This window comes from Uloborus diversus, chromosome 10 (genome assembly GCF_026930045.1).
Source record: "Uloborus diversus isolate 005 chromosome 10, Udiv.v.3.1, whole genome shotgun sequence".
Taxonomy (NCBI): domain Eukaryota; kingdom Metazoa; phylum Arthropoda; class Arachnida; order Araneae; family Uloboridae; genus Uloborus; species Uloborus diversus.
Window position 1 is genome coordinate 75355568 of NC_072740.1, and position 25155 is coordinate 75380722.

Sequence of the window (25155 nt, forward strand, 5' to 3'; positions counted from 1 at the left end):
AATGCAACCAAAAGGGGAGGTGCACAACTAGACCCCACTAGGTATCTACGTATCAAATTTCAACTTTCTAGGACATACGGTTTTTGAGTTATGCGCGATAAATACGCACACATACGTTCATACAAACGTCACGAGAAAACTCGTTGTAATTAATTCGGGGATTTTCAAAATGGACATTTTGGGTGTTTATACATTCTTAGGCATATATCCATGCATGGCGGGTTGAAAAAAAAATTCAATATTTTTTCGGAGGTGAGCAAAATAAAAATTAAGGCTGATTTTTGGGAGAAAATTTTTTTATGAATACAATACTTCCTTTCCTTCATAAAAGGAAGTAATTAATTCCAACACAAAAAATATGAAACTTTTGCAACAAAAACTGGAGGAGATATTAGAGTTCAAAATTTAAAGGGACAATACAAAAGATGAGATTGAAACTTATTACCCTTTTAGAAGAATGACACATTTTCGATGTTAGAAAGACCAAATATTTATATTTTTCAATGGTATTGAAAACTAAATACAAATGTTATGCTATGATACGTAAAAACACATAGTAACAGCTTGTACAATTTGAAAATATACCCTATGCACACAGATAATTTTACAACCGTTGTTAGTCACTATATTTCCCCCAAAAGACGTTATCGTTTGCGAGTGTAAAGTGCTGTAAGTTATAAAACACTGTGTTTCATATCTTGGTGAATAAATTTTTGTGTTTGAATTATTTATTCATGCCTTTGATTTTCTTAAATGAAATGTATTGGATTTAGGGACCATATAAAAATTTAGACTTCACATTTTTCACTAAATAATTTCGTTGCTTCAAACTTTTCATATCTTGACTCAATATCAAATTTTGACCATTTTTGCAATTGGAAGTGCATGCATCTAAGAGAATATAGAAGTCTTGTAGGTTAAATGGGGACAAGATATATTTAGTACTTACTTTTTTTTTTTTAGATAAAAGTAAACCCATATGTAGTAAACTAGGACATAGCTTTAACCCTCCCCCCCCCCCCTCTAAGTACGCTGTCTATTTTTCAGAAATGGGTCAATAAATTTAACTTTTCTCCAACAATTCCACACCTTTCAACATGAAGCCTTAGACTTACCATGCAGTATGGGAAAAGTTTTAGGTTCTTTCCATGCTGGGAATCAAGCCTGGGTTGTATGTATTAAAGACAGTGACCTTTAACCATATCTTTTTATTCAGGGTTTCATACTTTTTAATACATTGACCCCTTATATATCTATGCCATCAAACCCTGATAAGACTTGAACTGTATTTTTTTCCTTTGCAATCAAAAACTATAGAAATTCGAAACACTAAACATGACAACTGTAATTGATATAGTGAACTGGATGAAATCACTTAGCAGTTAGCACAGAGGGAGGCGGAGGGGAGTGTTTTTTTAACTCGGTATTTAATTAGTTATATGAAAAGAAGTTGAAATTCAATAACTAATTTTTAAAAAATTGAAATCTTACCTTTTCTGATCCAGTTTTGATAAGATATTCTAGCAAGACCAATGCTTTATAAACATGCCTCCAATTCTTTCCATGATCATTAAGACGTTTCCAAATCATTTGCATTATTTCTGAAAAAGCTACAACATTGTAGGTTAAATCTGCAATTTCGCTCATTAGAGTACTAGAAGGTCCCCATGGATCATTAGAAGTTGCTTCACGAACTTTTACTTGGGCATCCGTATAGTTCCTGACAACATTCTTTACATTTCTTCTTAATCCCTGAACATTAAGCATGTTTATTTTGCACTATTCAGTAGGTTTTTCAGAAATCCAGTAGTTTTTAAATTGTAAAGAATGACATCACTAAACTGTCAAACATCAGCCATGATGTACCTAAAAAAACAAGAAAATAAGCATTAAAAAGAAGTGAAATACAATTAATATATTAAATTAAAAACTAAAACTAGTTTTTGCTGTGATCTTCATTACACGTTTTTGCTTTGATCTCAAATCTTTAAAGAAAGTTTAATCAGCAACTATTTTACTAGCAGCAATTCTATATATTTTTTTTTTCTTTTAAGCATTTAAGAACACATTACAGTAAACACAGGCTACTTTGGCCCCAAGGTCCTTCTCCGTCCCAAATTGAGAAAATTATACAATGTTTTTTCTGTAAACCTTCAGGAAGCAATTTTTAAACATATTTTCACAGAATCCGTTAGAGAGCAACCTCAAGGACTCAATGTATTCCAAGCAGTTTGATAGCTCTCCACAAGGAGAAACACTGCTGGTTTTGTGTTCCTTATTCTAACATTTGTTTTTATAACAAGACTTTTATAAGGAGAAGCACTTCTACATCAGCTAAGATTTTGTTAGGTACTTATTTACGAACACCATTTAATACTTTATGTAGTAGCATAGTTGTACTTCTCATTGCTGTTAAGGTTTTTCTTTAAAAATTTCAATTACAATATATCTCCTCCCCTAAAAAATTACGAATTACTTTGGCTCAACATAAAAATTTGAAAAAAAAAAAACTGTCAGAGAGATTTGGAAAACAAAAGAAAAGCTAAAAGTAGAACTTATAACAGGAGAACCACAAGAAAAACCAGGAATGCTCAGCAACAGATTAAAAGAGCTATTACAGACTCAACTCCCCAAGGTTCAGTTACATGTCTTTTATGAAGAAGAACTAAAAGTTGCAGGAGGTTTAGAAAATATTGACCTAGTTGCATTCTACTTCTTACAAATATTGTTGGAAAGTATATGGAATTTTGTTAGAATGGAATGATCTCAGGTTTCCAGGGATAGCTGTTTATGCGGGAGAAGAAGGAGCAAATGTTGAGATCGCGATACAGACCAAAAAGTTTTGGATGTGACCGAAAATTTAAGATCCTTTGTTTTGCGAACGGTATTATCTTAATAAAATTATTAAACCTCCAAAACTGATGAAAAACTGTTCTCATGATGTTTTCTGAACATTTTTTGAAGGTCATAGCAAACAAAAGGAAACATATCCTAATTGAATCTCTTGAACGATATTTTTTTTCAAAAGAGCACATATCCAAAATCTCTGAATTGCTACCTGGTATTTCAGCTTTGAATTCGAAAAGTGACAAAATATCTGAGAGATGGCAGTATGATCCATAGAAAGCACAAGATTTTCTACTGGGGGCCATTTTGATTGCCCACATTACCAAAAATCTCTATTAGTGACATTTTTACAGGAGATAAATAGCAACATTTTTTCATGTTTTGCGGTACCCTCCCAAGCTGAAGAGACCCTGCATTCTACACTTGGACAGAAGTACAAAGTGAAATAGGGGCTGTGGAGATTGGTTTTGCCATACTTTCTCACCTACAAAGCCAAGATTTCAGTGGCCTTGACACTCTTCATCCTTTTTGCGAAGGACGTGGGATCATAACAAAAATGCTTCCATGATTCATGTTCTCTTCTGTTGGCTGAAGAAAAGTTCTCCACCTAATATTGATTCCCTCAATACTACATTCACTGTTAGATCATACTGCTGATCACACCTTTGGTAGAGTGGGAAAAAATTGTTAAGAAACGCCCAGAAATCAAAAATCGTGAAGAATATGAGGAATCATATTGAAGTGGAAAAAAGCATGGCTGGGAAACGGAATGTATATTATATAAAGCACTTAGCTATGTTTTATAATGAATTAGCCAGGAAAAGAAATGCAAAAATGATTAAAATTTAAAAAAAATCCAACCAACTTGAAAGAATTTTGATCATGAGTCAAATGCAGGTTGCATTATTGCTTTGAAGTCTTCCGTTCGATATTGAAAACAGGCAAGAGTGAGGACTAGCTCCATGGAGATGATTGAATTGAGATTCCTGGATTATCTTGGTTCCAACCCATTATCTTCTGTAAAGGTGAAAACCAAGCAATGGATACTATTCATACCCATGAGGACATGAAATCAATAGAGAATGTGACTGTTTAGATTAAAAAAAAGACATTGACATGCATGTCTAGTTTAACCACAAACTGTTTTTTAACAATTTGAACTCCATCTTTTATTCTTACCCCATATAATTTGATAGTTTCAACAGGGATGCCATGCTTAAAAAATTATCCCCTCATTGGCGAGAAAATATTTCAATTTTGTGCAAAAAATCAGATGTGTCGCCAAATGGGGGGTATATCACATCTGTACCCAAAAACATGATTTTCTGTACATTTTATGTTAGCTTCAATAGTTTCTATTGAGGTAAACATCCAATTCTGTTTTTGGAAATTTAGGCAATAGTCTCGTCTATTTCCATCTTGCGAATGACCAAACTTGGCGTTAACGCGAAAAATTCATGATTATAAATAGATTTTTGAATTTGTTATGTAAAAGTAGTAATAAATGCAAAATTGAGAAGAAATAGTCAGTTTTTAGCACATTAGCCTCTAAAGCAATGAAGATAATATTCTAAAGATAAAATTTTGCAAATCTCAAGAATAATTAAGAATTATCCAAAAAAATGGCACATTTTGCATAATTTTACACAGGTTGCATTCCAATAAACATCCAATTCCGTTTATGAAAACATAGGCACTTAAAGAGTACCAACATTTTGGAAATGACCAGGGTTGTAGTTTTGGCCGGACAAAACTGATTTTATCCAAACCACTGGCTGAAACCAGTTAAAACTGGATTTAACCACCATAGAACTGGTCAAAACTAAATTACATGAAAATACACTTCTAATTTGTATGTATGTGAAAGCTGTGTGTTTTGCAACTAATAAATCTGTTAGTTGGAAGTTTTTTAATCAAGCACAGCGATTTTAGTTAAATATAATATTAGTGAAGTAATTTAATAGGACTGTATAAATTACAACTTTCTTCAAAATTAATAACTAAAATTGCTCACAACTAAAACAAAAGACATAAGGAATGCAAAATAGCGTGTAACAAAAATATAGTAACTTTTCAACGGTGTTGCTTTTTAATTTTCAAAAGTGTTTCCCCCCTACCTTTAGTTTTGTTTGAAAAAAATGGCTATATATCTTGCTAAAAGAAGTTTTTTTTCTCTCTCATTTATTCTTCAAAATTACTTGAAATACTTTCAAATACTTTGTACATTTGTGTGTGAGAATTAAAATCTATATGTTCAACTTACAATGTTTCACTCTTTTTTTTTTTTTTAAATGTTACAGCACATTTTTCATGTAAACCTTATCTTCTAAACATGCTGTAATTGCTACAAACTGTAAAACATACTATTTAGATAAATAATGAAAGATAATTGATTATGGTTTGTTTTGCATTTCATTTTAATAAATTATTTGGTTTTCATATAAAATTTGATAATTATCTAAGTGACCAAAACTGGATAAAACTGATTTTATCCCGGCCGGTTTAAACCGGTTTTATCCATAGTTAAAACCACCACTGGCCGAAACTCTTACAATCCTGGGAATGACCGAACATGGCGACTACCACAAAAATTAAGATATAAATTTCTGAATCAGGCATGTAAATAATTTTAAAATCCTCATGAGACTACACTTTGGTTGAAAACTTTTTAGCTCTTTTACGTCCAAAGCAATAAGGATCAAGTGAAAAATTTTAAATATAAAATTCTTTATTTCTCAAAAAAATTATTTAAAAAAAAAAAAAAGAAGAAATGATTTGCTGCACATTTTAAGTTATTTTCCTTAGTCTGCAGTTAAATAAAACATCCAATTCTGCCTTGTTATTCAAAACTTACACACAAAAGCATCTTATATACTTCGATCTTGTGAATGACCAAATATGGCGACTATGTTTCCGGCTGAAATGCTGGAATTATCCATCGCCTTTCCGGTCGAAAAACGATCTCCAAACGATCTTTGCCCAGTTGTATTTATTTTTTTTTTATTCTTTGGTAAAATTGTCTGCATGTCGCTGAAAAATCTGTAACGCACATCTCGCAGGTCGCAGTTTCTGCTACTGGGATTCACTAGATGCTGAATTAATCAGCATGGGAAGTAAACAAATTTCGTCTCTTAGCCTCAGAGCTAACACTCATCAATGACTGACTTAATAATCAAGATTAGTTAAAAATTGAACCAAATTGATTAATTTCAGTAGTTCAACTCCATAACATTGAACTTTCTCCTTTAATTGAAATACTAACGTGGAAGGATTCAATTTACTGCTTGTTAGAAACATTTTATTAAATCAAATGAAACTCTTTATTGGCGTTAAGAGTAGGTATTCAATATCTTTTTGGAGTACCTATCCATTTTTGATGGGGCTCTTACAATCAGTAATTGCTAATGAAACAAAGTTCAAAAAATTATGAGTTTTTCTCAATGTGAGATTAAAAAAACTCATTTGATTGTGCTACATATTGAAAAAGAATGCAGGAGCTGAATTACATGATGGTATTGAATATTTTATGATTGATATCTCGTTTATCCTAACATGTGCAATTAGACACTCTTAAAATGTAAATATATCAGAAATTCTGACAGTGGAATTCAACATATCTACAAATTATGACTTGAACAATTTATAGAGCTAAAATCTGGCATGACCAAAATCCCAAAAACTTGTAATGTTTGAATTGAATTTGATAATAGTTAATTAGTTTATTTATTAAATTATCATTGTAATTAGAGATGCACATAATACCATTTATTGCGAAGCACCAAGTATTTGGTTCAAGTTTGTTCTGAATATTCAGTCGATTACCCAATATTTGTTTAAAAAATTTTAACTGAATATTTGAATTTTACACCAATTTAAAATAGAAAACAATCTGTTTTGGAAAATGAAAATGCATTAAAATTTAGCATTGTTAATTTATCTACATTGAATTTAATCAATGCAAATACCACATTGAATTTAATTAATGTTAATAACACATTGAATTTAATGAAATAATTGAATGAATGGCAACTCTGCATAAATCGGTAATTAATTTCTTCTTGATATATGATTTGATGACTGATAATCATGGAAACATGTTATGTCATTAAAGAATGTTGCATTAACCTTACTTATACAAATCCAAGTTGCTTAAAATATCATTACAAATTACAACTTTTTCATGTAATTTCCTGCTATGGTAATCTCTTTGATAATGTGACCAGATTTTTTCAAGCTAAAATCAGGACACATGACGCGGGGGGGGGGGGGGGGGGGGAGTAGTTTTTTTTTTTTTCACAGGCTTAATATTTTACATAACAGAAAAATGCCAAGAAATAACTCAAATGAACTAATAAAGAACTCAAGTTGAAAATAATTTAATAGTATTGATGTAAAGAATATTGCATCACACAACAAATTTATTAATCAAAATTATTATTTTCAGTTGTACTTGCTGTTAGAAGCAATTTTAAGAAGCAAATTCTTGTTGCCATCATGGTGGAGGTAGTTCAGCGTATTAAACATTAAAGAATAACATTTTACATGGCGTTCTTTTTCGACATGGCGGGACTTTTTCGACAAAGAGGGACACTTTGGCAGGACATTCCGGCAGCGGGATGTCTGGTCACATTACTCTTTGGTAACTGATAAATTGTATCATTTTATTAAAATTAAGGAATGAATTCTAATTTTGCCAGATTTTTTTTTTTTTTTTTTGCTTCATGTGCAAAAAGTTATTAAATTATGAATACAATGATTAATTTTAATTAGGCTGCTTTTAAAAAATAATACTTCATATGGTCTAACGATTTAGAAATTAAAGTGCTGTGAAATAATCTGTGCTGGATGACATTTTGATGAGGTATAAACATTGGGATGTATTTAACGTTGATGAATGTGGACTTTTTTATCAAGTCTTGCCCAACAAAACTCTTACTTTTAAAAATGAAAAATTTGTGGGAGGGGAAAAAAGTAAAGAGAGACTGACAGTTCGTTTAGGAGCTAACATGGATGGTTCTGAAAAACTAAAATCACTAGCTATTGAAAAATTTCACAAGCCACATTGTTTTAAAAACATGAAACCTTTACCTTTAGGTTATGATGCAAACAAGTCAGCATGGATGAGTGTGAACATATGGGAGAAAACTACGACATGTCGATCGACACTTTTTAAAAAAGAAAAGTTGTTTTCATTGCGAACAATTAAGCTGCTCATAGCAACATCCCTCAATTGAAAGTCAAGGAACTGTATTTTTTACACCCAAATGTCACCATGGCAACCTTTGGATCAAGGAATGATTCAAAATTTCAAAATGAACTACAGAAAGCTTCTTCTGAAAAACTCGATTTCAGAAACTGATGAGAAAAAAGACTCACGCTTCTGTGCTTGATGCCATTTTTTACATTGATAAAAGTTGGAACTTGGTGTCAAACACATGCATTTCCTATTGGGTCGTTCCACGTCAAATCAACCACAAAAATGGGATTTTAACACCCACCGTCTCGGAATTTGATCAAACTTGGTAGACTTCATCCCTTTATGGTTACAAGCAACCCCCTAATTTTTTTTCTTTCAGTATCAATGCGTTTTGATTTTACAGCCTTTTGAAATTTGGCGATTTTACATTTTTTGTCATTTTCCAGACACTCAAACTGAGATGTTGTTGTTTACAAAAAAAATTATTTCTTGGTAACTAATGCTATAATCTTTTTGAAAATTTTTACACAAAATAGGAAGACTTTGAACATGTTGATAAAAAATATTTCAATAATCTTAGTTTGCACAATTTTTTTTTTAAAAATTAGAAAATTGAAAATTTTGAATTTTTTTTTCAAAAAAAGATGTTGGCAAAAAACTGAATTTCAACAAAAGGGTCAGTTTTAAAAATCAGGATTTTTTGAAAAAAATGATCATGAATATGTACTCTAACTTATCCAATGAAAAACATTAGGGGACTTTAAGGGATTCTGCCTCCCCCCCCCCCGATTCTGGAAAAAAAAAGCATAAAACATCATACAATCTCTTCCATATTCTTAAAAACAGAATTGTCAACAATTATGACAAAAATTCAAATATAATGTGTTGAATATGGAATTCAAATATAAAAAAAATATACTTAAGCTTCTATTTTATTTGAAATAGTTTAAAATTTGTCAAATCAACCACAAAAATGGGATTTCAACACCTACCATCTAGATTTTGATGAAACTTGGTATACTTCCTTATTTTGTGGTTAAAAGCAACCCCCTAGTTTCTTTTGTTTCAATCTCAATGTATTTTAATTTTATAGACTTTTGAAATTTTTCGATTTTGCATTTTTTTGTCATTTTCAAAGACACTAACTGAGCTGTTGTTAATGGGGGAAAAAATGTTTCTCAGCAACTAATGATATTACCTTCTTGAAAATTTTCATAAAAAATGTTAAGACTTTAAATACTTTTATAAAAAATATTATAATAATCTTAGTTTATACAAAGAATTTTTTAAAAATCAGAAAGTTAAACATTTTGATTTTTTTTGGTCAAAAAAACCATTGTTGAAATTCTAAATTTTTAACATCAGAGTCAGTTTTAAAAATCATGATTTAAAGAAAAAATGATCATGAGTATGTGCTTTAACTTTTCCTATGAAAAAAGTTATGGGTCTTTTAGGGATTCTGTCCCCTCCGCCCTAGAAACAACAAAAGCATCATAGAAGAAAAGTTTTTCCATGTCTTTGAAACAAGAGTTCCCAGCAATTATTTAAAAAATTTAAATATGAAGTGTGTTAAATATTGAACTCAAACATATAAATTTAATATTCAAGCTATTTTTTTATTTGAAATAGTTAAAAATTATTACAATTATATTAAATATAGACACTCTGAAAATAAGATATCATGAAATTCAAAAGTTGCAAACAACAATATCTGCATATGGATTACTGCATTTTAGTCCAGACAAGTTAAAACAAAAGTAAAGTTTTAACACCAATTCATAATCATGCAGTTTCTAGTACTTTCAGGATCCCCCCCCCCCTACGTTTGAGAAAAATTGCTATCGTGGAACTGCTTTTCCATTATAGTTTTACTGCTATACAATGACAAATTCATCCTTTTAATTTCTTGAAATTACATTTAACACCCCTTAAAAAATAATGGCCTGATTGTTTAGTAATAATATGACTAAATAAAGTAAATTACCTTTCCCCCCTCCCCTCAAAGCAAATGAAGAAATAAGTTAGTATTTATGCACCTCTCGTATTCAATGGATTTTTATATTTTTTAATGACAATTGGAAAACAAATTATTATTTGCATGGAATTTTTTTTGTCCAGAATCCCCCCCCCCCCCCCAGTTTAATGACATAACTCGCAACTTTTCCTCAACTTACTGGGGTTCCAAAATTTTGTATCACTTATGCTTATTAATGCTTAACATTCACATTATAAAAATTAATTCCAGTAAATGAATTTTCTATTATTTTTGTTTTCTTTCTTTTTTAAAAACAATAATAGATTTGAATATCTTGTGAGGAATAAATACATAATTGTTGAAAAGAGATAAAAGCTTCTTGTTAGTGAGGTCTGCTAAAAAAAACAAGTCCTGCTCACACTTGTTTAGAAAACAAGTAATGGTGCCTTCTTTCTCTACACCCCTCCCATGGAGTACATTTTATCCTACCCTATCAAAATTGCACTAACAGCACAGAGTGGTTGCTGACTCCCCTGGATAAAAGATAGAATTCTCAGAAAGAACTTTTCTAAAATTTTGAGAAAAGGTCAATATGAAAGAATGAATTGAACTAGAATAACTAGAGTAACAGAATAGTTGACTTATAGGAGTTCTAGCAATATGTGTGTCAAGCTAGAAAGCTTTTCAACCATTGAAGTTAGCATTGGGCAGACCCTAAGAAAAATAAATGTCGAGTTACCTGGATTATCAGTGTGTCCAGTTACTGAAGTTTCACCGTATTTAAACTGGAATATATATAAGGTTTATAAATCATTTGTAGAAAATAAAAAGTGGCTTAAAAGAACATACTGCCCTTGATAAAACTAATGCAGCAGTTGAAAGAGGGATCAAGAAAAAGAAAGTGTATTTTAAATAAAAAATAGTTACCAATCTCACAGTCATAATATAAACAACTAACTATAAACGTAAACCATACAGCTTGCTGATCAGCCGTCATCTAATACCAGCTGTTCCTTTTTTGGGGCTAGTAAAGCAACCAAAGTTAGGGAGGTGACAGGCCAATATATTAAAAAGAAAACAAAACATCTAAAAAAATTACTAATGAAGTGTAAAATAAAAATACCTGTCATTTGTACAAATGCCAGGTTATTAGGATCCATTTATGATCATGGAAACACTCAAGATAACAAAACACACTTTTAGGGTCAAATGAGATCATGGGCGCCCATATGCAAAGTCGCAAGGGGGGGCTCAAATATTTTCCCGTGGTTTAGCTGGATATTTTCCCTGTAGAAAACAATTTCAGGACAGATTAGAGTCATTAAAATTAGACATTTTTAATAACTTATTCATTAAAAGGGGTGGAGAAGAAATATTTTTACATTGTGTGCAAAGAAAAAAGTACTAAAAGCAAGGAAGTTCTAATTTGAAAAGGGGGGCTTGAGCCCCCCTTGCCCCCCTATATGGGCGTCCTTGAATGAGATTGTTGCAAAGCCTTAATTATAAACATTTTGGGTAATGGTAACCATGTTAAACTCATGCCCAATAAATTGCTATGTTAAACCAAATCCAAGTTTCAGTTTGATATTGCATTCGATTAATGAATCAAGTTAAAAGCTCTGAGCTGGTATTTATAAGATTTTTAATACTTTGTAAAAACTGCCTAATTATAAATTAGAATTAAATAAAAAGTTTTAATTTCTATGTTGCCCTAAGTTTAACAATAATTTTTACCATGCATAAATTGTTGTAGGAAAATTTCGAATTTTGCGATATCTTATTTTTATTGTTTATTATTAATTAATTTAATTAATTATTTACAATTCAAAAAATCTTGAGTATTTAAATGTTGACATTTAAGTTCAAACACCAATGTATTTCAATATTGAAATTTTCTTTAATGCAATTATTAACTTAGCTTGTAATATTGTGATCAACTTTTTTTCATTAATCAAAATAAGGGGCAGGGGGGCAGAAGTCCCTCAAAGTCCCCCTAAAGATTTTCATTTTATATGTTAGCACACATGTTAATGATCATTAAAAAAAATATATAAATTATTTTAATTTATACCCTCATGCCAAAATTTTAAAATTTTGACTATCATTTTTTTATTGAAAAAATTAAAAAATTTTCAGTTTGTTAATTTTTTTTAATTGCTGAATATAAATTTAGATTTTTGACATATTTTTTTTCTGAAATACTTGAAATCTTAATATTTAATATAAAAAATTTCCAATTTTTTTTATTTTTAGTTATTGAGAAATAATTTTTTTTGCAAACAGCTGCTGTTCATTCTCAGAGAACTGTAAATGACAACTAACGCAAAATCGCAAAACTTTGAAGGGCCAAAAAATAAAAACTATTTTTAATAGAGAAGAAATACTTTAGGAGGTTACTTAGGACTATGAAAAGTAGAAGTATACAAAGTTTCATTGGAATCTGAGATGGTGGGTGTTGGGGTGTGGTTGAACTGACATGGAATGACCCTATTGCTACAAACATGCTGGATTTCAAGCTTCTTTGAATATTGTGGATGTGGATGAAGTAAGAAATGAAGATGATGTTCTTTTGGACCTTATATCGAAGTCCGACTATATATCTATATATTTGCGCTTCAGAATAAGAATTATCTGCAATGAATACAAAAGCACCAAAACAATATATTACAGGATATATATTGACTCTCGCAAATATGTTTCACAATCAAAAGAAAGTGAACTAATCCTGCACTTCTACTAGCTTCATGGTTTGTATAATAACTGCATTTTTTTCCTTTTAACTGTGAATATTAATTTTTATTTAAAAGCTTTGCAATGGACAGATGAAAAAATGTTTCAAAATTTAATTTGCTTAACAATTTTTATGTTTGTAAGGTAGGAACAAAGATCTTTTTTAACCACAAAACTTATTGCTTACTTCTGAAAAATTGATGGATTCATAGATAATTGCATTACATAGGTCAGCATTATAAAAGTATTGGTCTGTATACATATATATTATTAAATAAAGCATACAAACACGTCAAAATATTGCTCATAATGGATAGCACAAACTAATAGTTACAAGAAAAATAAATTGCACATTATGATTTATAAAATCACTCTCAGTACCAAATCTTTTGTTTTGCACATATCAAATTAATACAATAAATCATCCTTGACTTTAACACAATCAAACTTTATAGAGGTGCTCATATCAGTAAATATGAATAACTGTATAAAAAATAACTAGCTGTAATTTGATGAGAAAATATTTTGAAAAACAACTTTATTACACTAGCTTAATCAAAAACAAAATAAAAAAAGGAGGTATACCTTTAATTGCTCAGAAAATGTCTAATATGAATGCATAAACTGTTTATCTAAAATTAAACATTTTTTACGTAAGAGGATGACATTAAAAAATAATGATGACATAACATTTGCGATAAACAATCAAACTAGACTCGCACATCAAGTACAACTATGGTTTTCTTTCCTACATCGATATTGAATGAAGTACAATTCTTACTGATAGCAATTTTTAAATAAGGAAAACTAAACAAAATCATCACTCCATTATATGTATTGTCATCGATGGATCAGCAATTCAAAAAATATATATACCACCTGCATTACTAAGCGATGATATTTAAAACAGAAGAAAATCTATTTCATGGATTAATCCACTTTTAAAACAAGAAAATAACCACATAATGAATCAGTGTCCATTATGCGTAACTAAGTTCATACCAATAAGGACACTCACCTCACTCTCAAAAAGCAGATGAGAAAGCTCTATTGTGTCGTAAAAATCGATTAATAACATGAAAACACATCAGAAATCATTAAAATACATGCCTCGGCTTATGTGCAGAACACTGTCTAAATGAACAATAACATTAAAAACTAAAAATTCAAAATACTAGACAATGCAACACGGCCGGATATCGGATATCAGCAGTGCTACTGACGGAATCATTTAATTGTTGCCATCCACAAAACACATTGCTGCCATCGCGGATAAAGTTCGTGATATTTTCACTTCAATTTTTTTCCACGCGAAATATTCAGACGTTCATCAAAACACTGGAGTAACAATGATTTCCATTATTGAACACGATAACAAACTAGAAAGTCCTCTGAATGGATTGTTTTGTTTTGGCAGAACCGAAGTGGTTCATTCAAGATTCAAGTGAAAAAATATTGCATTTAAAGGACCAACAACAAAAAAAAAGACAGAAAAGAACTTTTTTCTATCGTCCTTCATCGTAAAGAATATAGAATGAACTGAAAAGTTCAGCATTAAGTTAACTTACTATGTACAATAATTATATAGATTTTTTTTTAATTGAAAGTATCTACTATATTCAAGACGCTATAAGCATATCTTTCTAAAATATAAATTTTGTTCGCATCTTTTTGGCTCATAAAACACAGTTTTCCGTGAAAGGTAGCAATTTCTAACTTACAAAATTTCATAACCAAATAGATTTGGCATCTTATTTTTAAAAAATCTAGTTGAATATCATAAAAACAAACAAAGATATCTGCCACCTATGGGATCATTCGAAAATTTGCAACACTTGCAATCGCTCAGTTTAAGTCATGATATCTAAGAATAATTGAAATGCGGCTCATTTAAGAGGTCACCGATATCTTTTTTTTTTTTTTTTTAGTTTTTCTGATATTCAGCTGGGTTTTTTTTTTAATATACGTTGCCAAATTTATTTAGGCTATGAAATTTTGAGAGTTATAAATTGCTATCTTTCGCGCATGAGCAGGGAGATATTACTTGCTTTAAATGCACACATTTAATTATATTTTCTAAAAGTTTATTCAAAATTTTATTATAATTATTCTCTGGTATGCTGTCAAGTTTTCTGAAAGTTTGGTAAGCTAGGACGTAAAAACAGCGCGTTTTATTAGCCATAGACATGAGAACAAGATTTATATTTTTGAAAGAAATGCTTTTGCTTATAGCTATGTGAATATAGATGATACTTTTACGAAAACCTCTAAAATTATTGTATATGTTAAGTAAACTAATTGCTGAAATGTGAAATTTACTGCTTATTCCATGCTCTTTACGATGAAATATGCCAAAAAAAAATTTCGGGAGCTTCTTTAATTTGTCGCTCATTTCCTTAGTGCATGGGTGATATAAATTTTATTAAAACTTGTGAGCTGAAGCATTACCTTTTATGTGACCACAGTTACTGAACAATTGGTGCTTTATTTCTAATGAAATTTGCAACAATTAATTTTTGCAAGTGATGTAGTTTTTTCGTTCGCTACTGTACCTTCCAAGAATAATGATAAATTATAAATAGTTCAGGAGGAAGATGGGCGACTGACTTCAGATCTGCCTATGTGCAGAATAGAGCTACATTCAGCTCCTGTCAAAGAGTTCTATAATAGGGTAGAGACTGAATCTGGCAACAGTTCCATGTTCCAGTAAGGGGAAAAATTAGAGTGGCAGAATACAAAACATTGTATTGAGTTCGAGTCGACTAAAAGATTTTAATTCTGTTTTTCTCCTTTGTTTATGTTTTTAAAATGGTGAAATCTTGTTCATATGGACGACAGAGCAACCGCATTCAATCAAAGTTTAAAAAATTTTTAGATAAATAATTTTAAAAAAAACTTTATTCATGCTTGTGTTAGTGTTTACAAAAATGAATAATTTTGCATTTGATTAAAAAAAATTTTGCAATTAACTTTTTATTGGTGTTGTGATTTAGTAAATCTGTTCGAAGTTTACTCAAAAGCAAAACAGTATTCTTGTTGGATACAACATACAGCAATAATAAATAGTGCAAATAAATTTGTTTCATGTTATTAAAATTAAAGGATCATCTTACAGATAGACCGGGATCCCTCGCCCTTTTTCGTTTTTCATTACTAACAAGCTAATTTTCCGTTAGCAGCTTCATTTTGTCGAGACGCCCAACATTAGCCAGTACAAAAATTTTGTAAGTGGTAGCTTACAGGAGTAATAAAGGACATAGTTTGTTAATTTGGCGGTTATCAAATATTTATAACTAACTGTTTTTGTTTTTTTATAATTCTCATAATAATTATCTAAACTAGTCGAAAAAAAATTGTCCTACAAAATGCACGATTTGATTCAAAAATGTCCCACTTTTGCAATATGTACTATTTACGAAGACGTGAAATATAATTACTAACCAGCTGAATTTTTTGGGGGGCAGTTAGTTAATATTTATATAAGTTAAGACACACAATGTCCTACAAATTGCGTGATATGCTTTTCTGGTCCGACACTCCAAAGTTGTAATACAAATCCCAAATATAAAAATAATTACTATCAAGTTGAATCTTCGTGAGTAGTTTTGTTTCAATGAGGACGCCCAACAATTTCCTTTGCAAAAATGCTCGATTGTGGTAACTAAGAGGAGGAGCAGGTATATAATATGTTGATTTGATGATAATAAAAAATTTATTACTAACTGGGTTTTTTTTTTCTAATTCTCAAAATAATTATTGATATTAGAGGAAAAAATATTTTGTCCTACCAAAATTCAAGATTTTATCAATGAGGTCCCCCCTTTCTAACATGTATCTTAAACGAGGTCATGAAATATAATTACTAACCAGCTGTATTTTATTTGATTAGTTAGTTAAATATTTATATGATTTAACACCCACATTGTCCTACAAATTGCGTGGTATGTTTTGCCGATCCTCCAATGTAATTTGAAATTCATTCAACTGAAAATAGATTCATTTCACAGCAATTTTCTATTGGAGTTCAGGTACATTAGTACGCATGCGCACATAATTTGTTTACTGTGTATTAGGTATTTTCACGTTGGAGCCGACCATAATCGTGCTAAGTTATTTTATGTTGACCACGTGTTTATCACTCTGAAATAATTTCAATTACTTTATGAATTGCTACAAAATAATGGAGTGTTTTTTATGCAATATATTGTGCGACAACCCTCGCTTTCGAGAGAAACGCGAAGAAATCAAGAAATTTTCTCAAGATATTTTGCTTTCTTGTCGAAATTTTCTATCAGCTCGAAAGCATCATAATCACAAAGATTTGTAATGTCGTATATTCAGTAAATTACCGCCCGATTAACCAGGGCTATAGCAGAAATACATAAAATACACCGCCAGCTCAGTCATTTCCAGCGCGAGGACTGCAGTTTCGTGCTTATTAGCACTCATCAGCATAGGAGAGGGAAGTGAACTGAGAAAGTCATAGGAAAGTGACTGAGCTTAAGAGGTTTTCCATCTCTAGTTAAGTCACTTTCCTATGCCGATTTGATGAGTGCTAATAAGCACGAAACTGCAGTGCTCGGCTGGAAATGACTGAGCTGCGGTGTATTTCATGTATTGTAATGTCGTACTACCGGAAAATTGGAATGACGACATAGTCGGATATCATACTTCTTGCTATAAAGAATTTTGAGTGAAATCAAAATATTTATGTTATGAAAGGTAAGTCGATTCACTATTTTTTTCGTTTTATTTTTAAGATATATGAAAAATAATTTATTAAGTAGAAATTTTCGCGCAATTATGTAAAAAAATGGAGTATTTCCATGATAAAATTATTGCTATTGTTATTTTTAACAACCATTTTAGTAAGTACATTATACTTTACATATTTTTCTAAAAAATGTGGAGTATAATGCATATAGTACAGTAATATTAGGTCAAAAAATGGCCAAACCCAAACATCCAAAAAAAAAAAAAAAAAGTTGAAACCTGTTGCAAATTACTTCTTACCCTTCCAGCAAAAAGGGGTAAAAAGTTCCAGCACTTTGCGCGTCAGGTTTTGAGGGAAGGGGGAGGGGAGAAATAATCCTCTTTTTATATAAATACTTTTTAACCAAAAAATTGAACCGCCGAAAAAACTGAAAAGCAAAAAATAATAAACCATTTTAATTAAACCTTAATAACTAAGTTCTTAAACTGATGTAAGTATACCTAAGTATATATTTTTGTAATAATTTAGAGTTTTTAATTAACCTTAATAACTCAGTTCTTAAATTAATGTAAGTATAACCTAAGTAGTTTTGAGTGGGTGCCAAACAATCAAATTAATTATTTTTGTAAAGCGGGTGGCGCAGCGGTGGCGTATGGCGACACGCCCCTTCGCCGGAAAATGCCGAGCGTTCACGAAGTTAAACCCGAACGTCGTCGAGTGGTCTCGAAGAAGCACGTGTCGAGTATTTGGCTGCTACTGAGCTTTTGCCTCATATACAACAGTCAAAATGTTTATATCATTGTTCATCATACTGAAGAAGGATTTCTCATCTTGTTAAAAGCTCAAATAAATGGTTTTGTGGGTCATAGTATTATTCAGCGTAAGTATGGCATAACAACTGTAGCCGTTAATTGCATACATGATCCTGAAGATTTTTCTCACTGGTTGTTTGCCTCTCTCGTGCGAGGTTCCAAAGGTTTCAAAGCTCCAACGAGAGGTACTTTTTGTTGCATACGATCTACTAGTATTCATGATTTAATGATGGCGTGTGGAGGGAGCATTTTTTGAAACATTTATGTTTATCGCCGGACATTTCACATTACATTGCTAATTTTATTTGGTTATTTCTTTAAATTTAGGTAATTTAGGGATCTTTGTTTATTTATTGTTTGGCACCGACTCAAAACTACTTAGGTATACTTACATTAATTTAAGTACTGAGTTATTAAGGTTAATTAAAAACTCTAAATTATTACAAAAATATACACTTAGGTATACTTACATCAGTTTAAGAACTTAGTTATTAAGGTTTAATTAAAATGGTTTATTATTTTTTGCTTTTCAGTTTTTCGGCGGTTCAATTTTTTTGTTAAAAAGTTTTTATTTTATAATTTTTTGTGGCCATAAGCTACTAATATGGCTATAATCTGTATGCTTATATTTTTGATTACTTTTAAAATAGCTACCTACCTTACTTTAGCTATTAACATATATATATATATATATATATATATATATATATATATAATCGTATTTTAACAATTATCTGTTGTGTTACATAAATAATTTTAAAAAAGCAGGCTTTATATACTAACATGGGTAGGCCTACAAAAAATGCTGCTCGGATGAGGGAAAGATGTTTAGAAGAATCTATTAATGAGAAAGAAAAAAAGATTGGAAGCAAACAGAAAGAGAATTACATTAACACGTTCACAGGAGAGTTTAGGTCAGCGCGAGGAAAGACTGTCGAGAATGAGAAGCTACAATAACGATAGGTTATTGCAAGAAGGTGATAAGCAGCGCGCTCGTCGCTTAGATATGATAAGAGAGCGACTTTCAAATGAGAGTGAAGAGCAACGCGCTCATCGTTTAGATCTGATAAGAGAGCGACTTTCAAATGAGAGTGAAGAGCAACGCGCTCATCGTTTAGATCTGATAAGAGAGCGAGTTTCAAATGAAATTGAGGACGAACGTATGCTGCGTTTGGATGCTGCTCGTAACCGTTCAGCAATGGTGGTACTTCACGAATCTTCCGAGGAGAGAACTAATCGTCTGAACGCCATGCGACAAGCAGCTCGCGAGCGAAGAAACCAGTGTAACGCAGAAAAGTATGTCACGAAAAAATAGTATGTCACCATCACTAAACTTCGCCCTATTTTTTCATACAAATCCTGAATATAAAAAATGTTTGACGACTGGCACTGAAAACTAACCCTAATCACAAGTACCAGAGATTGAGAGGTCTACACTGCCGTGTGCAGGTAAAGGGCTATAACTGCAATTTTATCTTTTTTTTTTTTTTTTTTTTTTTTGCATTTTGTCATCATTGTTTGTACGTTAGCTTTGTTGTACAAACTAACTTATTTGGTTTCCGCTAAAAAAAAAATATAATTCCAACATTTCCCAGTTGATAGTACTGAATCCAGCGCACAATTCTTCAAATATCTCGAAAACTCATTTCTGCAGATACTGTCGTTTACCTGCTCAAGACAATACACACGAGAGACATACAAGTCTGCATCTCATTCATAGTGAGGTTTTTTTTTTTTTTTTGTTATGCCCAATTCAGCATCAAAAAATCTTAGAGTGAACTACTAATCGCCCCCCTTTCCCCACCCTTAGGGTAGGATTTTTTCTCTCAAATTTATATAGGAACAACTTCAGGCTATACCCTTTCCAATAAAAAAAAGAATATTCTAAATCGGACTATTCTGTAAAAAGTTATGTGTGGTCATATATAAAAAAAATCTGTGAGTGAACAACAAATCTCCCTCTTTTCCCACCCTTAGGGTAGGAATTTTTTCTCCAAATTTATATGAGACCAGCTTCAGGGTATAACCTTTCCAATAAAAAAAGAATTATCAAAATCGGATTATTTTGTAAAAAGTTATGTGTGGTCATACATTAAAAATCTGTGAGTGAACAACAAATCTCCCCCTTTTCCCACCCTTAGGGTAGGAATTTTTTCTCCAAATTTATATGAGACCAACTTCAGGGTATAACCTTTCCAATAAAAAAAGAATTATCAAAATCGGACTATTTTGTAAAAAGTTATGTGTGGTCATACATTAAAAATCTGTGAGTGAACAACAAATCAACCCCCTTTTCCCACCCTTAGGGTAGGAATTTTTTTTCATAATTTTTATGGGACCACCTTCGGGGTATACCCTTTCCAATAAAAAAAAAAAAGAATTATCAAAATCAGACTGTTCTGTAAAAAGTTATGCGTGGTCATACATTAAAAAAATATATATACGTGTCGAATTGAGAACCTCCTCCGTTTTTTCGTCGGTTAAAAATAATTTCTATTACTTAAAAAAATACTCAAAACTCGCAGAAACCACACTCTAATAGTAAAATAATAAACTCTCACAGAAAAAAAATTCTAATTAACTGGAGTGCACAGACGGGGGGGGGGGGGGGGTCCATGGCGCAAATTGCGTCATTGGAATTGGTCCACAAGCAGACATTCACTTACTTGATGGATTTTATTTATTACATACGCTGAAGAACGTTCCAAATAGTTATGGTAAAATCTCTATGCATATATTAAAAATACATATAATAAAAATAATTACATATTATATTTGACAAGTACGAAAAGCCCAGTATTAAAGATTTTGAACATGATCTGAAACGTGAAGAGGATACATAGTATGACCTCATACGTAGGGACAATAATCGCCCTGCAGATTTCTGCAAATTATTGAGAAGTAGCAACTTTAAAGAAAAATTTGTCGAATTTTTAATTGAAAATTGGACAAGGGATGAATTTTTTACATTGATTGAAGGAAAGACTTAAACTTAATTATGATCAATGTTACATTTATGAGATATCTAGTGATAATAAAATAAAAAGAACTATTGATTATAATCTTTCTTGTTATCATGAAGAAGCTGACACCAAAATTGTGTACCACGTTTGTCAATTCAATTGTAACTATTGTGTGCAGATACATTGTACATATTCTGATATACCAATAATAATGTTGGTAAATTTCAAGTATTTAAAAGATGAAATACAAGTAATAATTTAAGCAGAAATAAAAAAAAAATATACTTGAGCATAAATGAAATTTAATGCCAAGCTTGGAGATCAATTATCGTGTTCACTTGCTATATGCCATGTTTTTAAAGGAAATGACTACAATCCTGTTTTTTTTTTTTTTTTTTTTTTTTTTTTTTCATAAAGGGAAAAAATACCTTTCAGTATTTTAAAGAAAAATAAAAATTTTCAAGGGACTTTTAACTCCTACGAAGTGAACATACAGCATTAACAACTTCCAATGAAGTAGTTCGAGTTATTGAAGAGTATGTATGTAGAGTGTACTCATTAAAAACAAAAAATGATATCAACAAAGGACAGTATGAGCTATATGAAAAAGGCTATAAATCAAAAAAAGGGAATGAAGAAGTATTTAAAAAAATATCGTCTGAAAATTATGGATGGACAAAAATTGATGGTAAATATGAATATTATTAGTTTGATGACCCTCAAAGCCCATCTTTTGAAGAATTATCTTCCGAATTGCAAGGTACCCTATCAGGGGCGTAGCTAAGGGGGGGGGTTTTGGGGACAAACCCCCCCCCCCCCCCGAAAAGTTAGTCTCAAAAAAAAAAGAGAAAAAGAAGAGAGGAGAAAGAAAAAAAAAGGAAGAAAAGGGAAAAATTCCAAGCGATTATACATACATACATATATATATATATACATATATATATATATATATATATATATATATATATATATATATATATATATATATATATATATATATATATATATATATATATATATATATATATATATATATATATAAAAGAAGTAACCCCCCCCGAAAGTCGGGTCTAGCTACGCCACTGTACCCTATTAATATTATTGAAATTTATTTTTTAATTATTCGGCGACTCATTAATTTTTTTATGTTATTACAGATTTAGATATCACAGACGAACAAAATGAAGAAGATACTGATGAAGATGAGAGTGATACTATCAGCGACGATGACGAGTATTTGTCTGATGAGTCTGATGAAAATTAATTAATTTTTTTTGTGTAAAAGTAAAAAAAAAAAAAAATTGTTTATATAAGATAATAAATTTGATTCATTTCAATAAATATATTTTCACTTTACGTTATGTTTCACATAGGAAAACGAAAATAACAATTATTGTAGGACTAGGGATATATACCTGTTTTCTCGTAGGACATTGTTTTATTTGGACACAAAACACCCTAATCTATCACGTGATATTAGTGTCCTACGGCTACTAAAAAAAATGGTCCTGTGGTATTGACAACTTTGGAGTGTCGGGTGTCGGACCAGAAAAGCATACCACGCAATATGTAGGACTGTCTTAAATTATATAAATATTGACCAACAAAATTAAGCTGGTTAGTAATTATATTTCATGTCTTCGTAAATAGTACATGTTGCGAAAGTGGGGCAATTTTGATCAAATCGTGCATTTTGGTGGACAATTTTTTTTCGGCTAATTTAGATAATTATTATGAGAATTATAAAAAACAGAACAGTTAGTTATAAATATTTGATAACCACCAAATCAACAAACTATGCCCTTCTTACCCCTGTTAGCTACCACTTACAAAATTTTTGCACTGGTTAATGTTCGGCGTCTCGACAAAATGAAACTTCTAACGGAAAATTAGTTTGTTAGTAATGAATAACGAAAAAAAGCCAAAAGTGAACGCGCTGCTATTTCTCGAATATAGAGACTGCTAGATTGCTAGGATTGCTATTCGACTCTGAAGTTCGTTGTAAATGCTGCCATCTGTTGGCTTGATGTAAAAATAGTCAAAAAATTAAAAAAAAAAAAAGAAAGAAGAAAAAAAAAAGCTCCCAACTCAAAATTATCGGGGTGGGGGGGGGGGGGGGAGGGAATTCATTTGTTTTGGGAAGGGGAGGGGGGGGGGGATAAGTTTCCCCAATATATTTAGAAAAAGAAAGAAAATGATAATTATGACGCTTATTAATCTTACCACAGTACAAAACACAAAGCACTATCTGAATAAAAAATATTGATGCACAAAGATTTTGCAAAAGTATCTTCCTTCGATACAACTCCGAAAAAGAAAATGATTAAAAAATATTCTCTTGCTTCCCTTGTCTGACTCATTGACTGAATTTCTGCATTTTTCTTTTTTCATTTCAATCCCATAAAAAGTTTACCTATAAACATCAAAGTTCTCATAATTTTTTTTTTTTTTAATGTTTACTTATATAAATAAAAATCTTTTACTGCCTTACACAAAAGAGTAACAACAATCTTTCCGAATTCTAAAAATGAAAATGTCCTTAAGTGTTCATTCAGTGGTCAGACTGCCTAATAGAGCTACAAATTGCATGAATGTAGACTTTTCGGTTGTAAAAATTATGACATAATCCGCTTCTTTATTATTCTGGGAAAAAAGTTCTAAACGTAATTGATTATTTCCGTGGAATGCTTCAGGATTTCTCAGATTTTCATCAGTTTCCTGTGAAAATCAAGTTTCTTTGTCAAAACGTTTCTTGAATTGCTGCAGATTGCTCGAATGCAAACTGCTCACTGTTGTGAACCGTATTTTAGTAACCAGTTTAAAGATTAACTGAGCGTATTTATTAAGTGCATCGGCTTCAATTCGAATACGGCCAGTCCGAACTGACTAAGCTGAAGCTCCCACCGACAGAGAATAATTCTCTGGATTCCGAAGCTGTACTAGGTTTGTAGGTAAGTAAGACGCTTGGTGCTCACTTGAAATTCTGTCTTAGCTTTGGCCATGGTTGCAATTGAGCTTTTCGTGTAAATCAAGAAAGTGCCAAGATATTATTTTACACCTACCTAAGGTTTCTCTGAAGGTTACTGAGACATGTCTGGCTGTAACCGGGAAGGTTTCTGAACTCTTCCAGAATGATGCCACTGTATAAGGGGAGCTGACTTATCCAACATTTTGGTTCCAAAAGTGCAGGAGCACAAAATTAGTTTTTATAAAAAAGTCTCGTTGCAGAAAACTGATGTTCAAGCTTTAGCTGAGTTGCCTGATTGATGTTTGATTATTTTATTCTGTGAATAAAAAAGATTTAATTAATACAAGTTAAAAAACTAATTAAGGGTGGAAATGACGTCCATTAAAATAAAAGTTTCAAGAAACTTTTTTGTTGAATTTGTGAATTAAATTATCTTTCTAGATTGGCTTTAAGTGACATTTTACTCAACTAAACATCAATTGTTTTACGACATTGCAACCAGCAAATGTTATACCGTATTTATAAATACCAGAAACAGCGTTGGATCCAAAGCTGTCTTAAAACCAAAATGTCGGATAAATCGGCCTATCCTCTTATAGGGGGTTCTATTCTAGAAATATTTCAGGATAATTTCAGCAAGGTTACTGAATTTTGGCGGAAGACATTCCTGTTTATTGCAAGATATGTTACTGCCACTGCCACAAATTGGGCACATTAGCTGTCCATTATTTTCCAGGAACATTTCTAAACGGTTTTACAGTGTAGGTGTTCTGCTTTCAGTTTTGTTACTGCCTCTACAGCTGCTGAACCCCAAGAGAGGGCAAAATGTAATGTCTGTACGTTTTCATCTTCTAAGAATTTCCGCAAAATAAACTGCTTGATATTAACTTGCAATTCTGCTTTAATTTCGCCATCATTTGCTAAAATGCCTCAGCTACCTTCTTGGTAA

General features: G+C 31.3%; 1 protein-coding gene across 1 annotated transcript in view; it reads right to left on the reverse strand.

Annotated features, from left to right (window-relative positions):
- The window catches only part of LOC129231349 (epsin-2-like), a 38771-nt gene extending 24802 nt beyond the window's left edge, over positions 1–13969 (reverse strand). Inside the window, 2 exon segments of the mRNA XM_054865641.1 lie at positions 1492–1866; positions 13768–13969. Coding sequence (XP_054721616.1) covers positions 1492–1767 — 276 coding nt within the window. The 5' untranslated portion in view covers positions 1768–1866; positions 13768–13969.
- Between the last annotated feature and the right edge of the window lie 11186 nt (positions 13970–25155).